This window comes from Anneissia japonica, unplaced genomic scaffold, assembly GCF_011630105.1.
Source record: "Anneissia japonica isolate Jap-2015-1 unplaced genomic scaffold, ASM1163010v1 scaffold1810_len1271414_cov176, whole genome shotgun sequence".
In the NCBI taxonomy this organism is placed as follows: Eukaryota; Metazoa; Echinodermata; class Crinoidea; order Comatulida; family Comatulidae; genus Anneissia; species Anneissia japonica.
The window spans coordinates 286,579-292,012 of NW_022702449.1; the positions used below are offsets into that span (position 1 = coordinate 286,579).

General features: G+C 39.4%; 1 protein-coding gene across 2 annotated transcripts in view; it reads right to left on the reverse strand.

Annotated features, from left to right (window-relative positions):
• Positions 1-5,108: 5,108 nt before the first annotated feature.
• Positions 5,109-5,434, reverse strand: part of LOC117103906 (Fanconi anemia group G protein-like) — a 9,870-nt gene continuing 9,544 nt past the window's right edge. For both annotated transcript variants that reach the window (XM_033244543.1, XM_033244542.1), the window contains exon 13: positions 5,109-5,322. In XM_033244543.1, the coding sequence (XP_033100434.1) occupies positions 5,211-5,322 (112 nt within the window). In that variant the 3' untranslated portion in view covers positions 5,109-5,210. The remainder of the gene's footprint in view (positions 5,323-5,434) is intronic.

Here is a 5,434-nt window from a genome sequence, read left to right on the forward strand (position 1 = left end):
GCATTGTGTTCAAAATTGTATTTTGCGTCACTACATTGATTTCTCCCAACTTTTTATATGTGATTTAAACTGCTTTGCAAACATCACCAAGTCCCAGCCATTGGTGGCGCCAGTGGGAGGGTAGGAAGGTTCCCCTCCCGTCGTCCCACGCCATGACGAGGTCGTCGGACCAGTTGCCTATACAAATAACGATATCTTTTTATTGCCGGTCCCTAATATGTGGTCTAAAAGCACAATTCTGGGCCATCTAGATACGCCATTGGCCATACTAAGCTATAAAACACGTACCCATTACCCCTACTCGGAATTTTTATTACCCGGCTCTAAACGACCACTTGGTTTGTACCCCCTGCCGGACATGCGTCGACTTGGGCGTCGACATGCATCAGCCGAATGTAGTACAATTGTTTATCAGTGTGATTAATCTGCTCAATAAACCATTGATTTATTTGTGCAAATATAAAGATGTAGGTATGGGTATCCCAAATCTTTATATACGACTTTTCATGGAATCTCGACTTGCTATGTAGGCCCTCTTTAGGCTAGATGCGCCTAGACGGTTGGAAGCGACGATCGAAGAAAAACGGTTAAGCAAGCCAAGGACTTCGCTAACTTCCATTCCTCAGTATTAAAATCCTTCCATTGATGGGCACTATCTAAAACTTCCAGCTTATCTCTGAAAAGATTGTAACCTTTTCGTCTGCAGTTGGCTCAACATGAATTATACAGGAGCCAGTGGGCTTCCATGACGGCCTAGGCTCGGACATGACACGTTGTTGTTTGTTGTTATTTCGCGACGTCATCAACGGGTACAATACATTCATTATCCACCATCAACTAAACTGCCTTAAAGGGGGGAAAATGGTTCGTGTGGGAATCGAACACACAACCTCCATGTTTGCTATTCATTATCCACCATCAACTAAACTGCCTTAAAAAAAATATTAAAAAAAAAAAAAATGGCTCGTGTGGGAATCGAACCCACGACCTTAAAAAAAATAAATTAAAATAAATTAAAAAAATTGCCCCATGTGGGAATCGAACCCACGATCGCTGAGTTTACTACTCCTGATCCAGCATGACTAAACGGAGGGAGGTAAACCGCGGCCCCTAAGCCATAAATGCAATAAACCTAGTACCACACCAAGTACCAGTTAGTCAACTCTGATCCTACTAGAAAAAATTCTTTGTATATATACACTGCAGGTTATTATTATGCATGGTCATGGTGTCAAAAATGGGCCGTGGGCCAAGAGGGTTTATTTTTTGTCCAAAAATGTAGAATTTAATTTATAATCGATTTTTGATTGTTACCATCTCCATAACTTTTTTTTAAATAGACAAAAATGTTTGAAAAATTCATTATGCAAATTAGAAAAAATATAGACTAATCATGTTACGGGAAAACTCGTGGTTGTGTGTTCAATTCCCACACGATCCATTTTTCCCCCTTTTTTTTTAAAGGCAGTTTAGTTGATGGTGGATAATGAATAGAAAACCTGTTGTTCGATTCTCACACAAACCATTTTTTTTTTTAAGGCAGTTTAGTTGATGGTGGATAATGAATAGCAAACCTGGTGGTTGTGTGTTCGATTCCCAAACGAACCATTTCTTTCTTCTTTTTTTTGGCCCGACGTCAGTAAACGTTTGAAATTTACAACCTCTAACCAACGTCGGCCCAACTGTTGTCATCAACCTCACTAACGTTTACCGACGTCGGGCCAACAAAGTACCGTGACGTTGGGACAACGCCTATAATCACATCCTAGTATTTATTACAACCTCTTACCAACGTCGGACCAACAGTTGTAACCAACCTCCATTTCAAACGTTTACCGACGTCGGGCCAATAGCGTACTGTGACGTTGCGACCACGTCTATAATCACATCTAATATTTACAATCTCTAACCAACGTCGGCCAAACGGTTATAACCAACCTCCATAATATATATATATATATATAATTATAGACGTTGTCGCAACGTCAAAGTACCTTGTTGGCCCGACATCGGTAAACGTTTGAAATAGATGTTGGGTACCACCGTTGGGCCGACGTTTCTTAGAGGTTGTAAATATTATGTATGATTATAGACGTTGTCGCAACGTCACAGTACTCTGTTGGCCCGACGTCGGTAAACGTTTGAAATTTACAACTTCTAACCAAAGTCGGCCCAACTGTTGTCACCAACCTCCACTAACGTTTACCGACGTCGGGCCAACAAAGTACTCATTCTAAACGTTTACCGACGTCGGGCCAACAGCGTTCTGTGACGTTGCGACAAGGTCTGTAATCACATTTAATATTTACAATCTCTGGCCAACGCACATTATTTGGTATTACGTGTACTGAAGGCGGGTTTTCATTGTCACTGTATATAAAATCAACAACCTTTTCTACACTCCCTCCCTAATGTTGTTGGCGTCCCCACCACCCTTCCCCATTTCAAGACACCTAGATACAGGGGCGGATGGGGCCTGCCCCCCCCCCCCTTTTTTTTTTTTTTTGGAAAGTACCGTAAAAAACAAAGAAAAAATTAGGCCCCTTTTCGAACATCTCTGAATCCACCCCTGCAGATATGCCCCTGTGGGGAGAAACTACGCACTGTATTGATTGCAGTGAAAAAACTGTAGCAACTGCGTAGCAACTTTATGAAAACCTGGCTTAACTTATGAGCAAACATAAACGAAATGTCTTCTCCATCCAAACAGTCTGTGACCATCGCTCTTGAACTCAGTGGCGTAGCTACAGACAGTGCATCACTTCAAATTTAAATTCAAAAAGCACTGGGGCCCAGGGCTTTTAGAGGCCCATTCATATAGGCCTAAAAATAATAATTAAAAATAATTAATATTTTTGAAGAAAAAATGGCCAGCGAATCACTCAATGTTGTTTAGGGTTTTAGAGGAGTAATTCTTGATTACTGTATTCATTTTCAATTCAGTGGCAAATTTAAAAGGGTTCCAAGCTGCCTCGGGCCTCCTAATATTTTCAAGATTATTTTAAAATAATGAGGAAAAAATAAAATTATATTCAAATTTAAATCTGAGAGTGGTGCAATATTCATACATTTCTTATCTCAACCCTAACCATGGTGGGCCTGAGGTACCTCCATCTGTGAAAGTCCATCCCTCTGGGCCCTTCAATTTCGAATTCCTGATCATCCCCACTGCAATTGTTTATTATTATTATTTTTTTTTTTTTGCCACCAATTTTCTTGTAGTTTAGAACAGTATTATTTACTGTATTAGAGTCTATTAGCCTTGATTAGGGGTAGGGGTAAAACCAGTAGTGGTCCGAGCACCCCTAAATTTTCAAAACTATGAAAAAAATAGAGAAAAAAAAATAAAGGTCTGAGAACGTCATCACTTTCCATCTAGAGGTACCAAAATATTCATAAAGTTACTCCTCTTCCCCCAACCATGGTGGAGCTGAGGTTGTCTAGGCCTACACTCTCCATGTGTGAAAGTCCCCCAGGCTCCCTCTATTTCGAATTACTGGATCCCCCACTGAGGACTTCTTACGATGAATTTTTTCTAAATCAGTAAATCAGTATACCTCAGGGACGTATCCGGAGGGGGGGGGGGGAAGCCATGGGAGCCGCGTCTCCACCTCCCACCCGGTGATATTGATAGATAAAAATAATAGGCCCTATTATTAATATTAAAAAGTTAAGAAAATTGTGCTAATGGTGAAAAAGAAAGTTGTGATTTGTTGATCATAATTAATATAGATAGTTAAAGCTTTAAGCTATAGTTAAGCCTGGATATTAAGTAGATCCCTTATAAAAGATTATGAGAATTTTGTTTGCGCTTTATTTTGACTATATAATGGTAATGTAATGAGGATTTTACTATATAAAAGTGTCATTACCGGCCATCTAAAAGTACTATTTCCTCAAATTTTCTTACCTCAGGCCCACCATGGTGGGGCCGAGGTGGTTGTGAAAACACGGCTTTGAAGTATGTAAAGTACATACCCAAAGACAATGCTTTTAAGCTTTATATTCTATGGTACAACACACATAATAATGGTTGCCGAAAATCTCTGATAAATGATCATGAGAAATGTGTAGGCGCTTCATTTTAACTATACATAGGCCTAATGGTGATGCAATGATTATGAATTTGATTAAAAGTGTCATTTCTGACCATTTCCGACTATTTTCTCAAATTTTCCCCAACCATGGTCTGAGGTGGGTGTCGACTCACGAAATGTCCAACCCCCCTACTGCCCAGAGGACTTCGCCCCTGGACCCCACTGGGGTCCTACACACCTTGCATAACGGCTCCCCCGCCCTTTCAAAATCCTGGCTACCGCCCTGGTATACCTAGTCCTAGAATTTTCATTCTTTGAAATTCAAAATACGGCTCCTGAAAAATCCCGTAATTCAGGCTTATACAGATATGCTTCATCAAGGCCCAGCAATTAATCTTGCACTGGGGCCTGTTCCCACCTAGCTGCGCCGCTGCCTGAAATAAGACCATTTCGGTTGAAAATTGAAAGAATGCTTTGATGTATATATAGTAAATATTATGTAATAGTAACTATGTTTGTATAGTAAATTTCTAATAATCAACATCGTTTTTTTACAGTGCCACCCATTCGAACTCGTTATTTATATATTTATTTATGAAATAGGATTTATAGTTTCATTCCAAATCATTCACGTCTTTCCAGGTACCCTTTTATACTCCAGGGTGAAGTGAAGCAAGTACAGATAAAATGTCTTGCCCAAGGACACAAGCAGTGTGGCGTACCATCGAGCCCTCCCCCACCTCACCTTTGCACTCCCTTCACCCATCAGTGGCCCCACCATTTCAAGACTTCTAGTTACGCCACTGAAGCCCAACACCTTATAACCTGCACCACATGCTTCTAAACATCCTGGAGAAACTTCTAGCTGCAAAATTTTAGCCTCTTCTTCCTCATTTATGACCTTGCAAATATTGGTTTGTTTATCCTCTCTTAGTTAATTAATGTCCATTTTCTCTTCTGTTTTCAATTCACTGTAGTTTATTTATCTGTAACCCACTTCAGAGTGTACAGTGATTCTCATTATATAAAAAATCGAATGACAAAAAAAAAAAAAAATTAAATTTCTTTATATGCTTTTATTTCACTTGTATCATACACAATAAAACTAATTTATTTAATTAATCAGTAAAATATATTCATTTTGTTATGAACATAGTCTTCTTTTCTTCCATGTTACATTTTATTAACATTCATTCTGATTTCCAAGGCTATCTTATCCATCATAAGGAGACTGTATTGTGGGATACCTTCTACAGAAGAAGATGAAGGTACAAGTTTGATGTCTCTGTAAGACAAAGAAAGATAACAATTAACAGAACAAACCAACAGTAAAACTGAAAACATTTAAAGCAATGGCGGCATTAGCAGGGGCCAGTATGGCCTTAAACTCCTAGCCC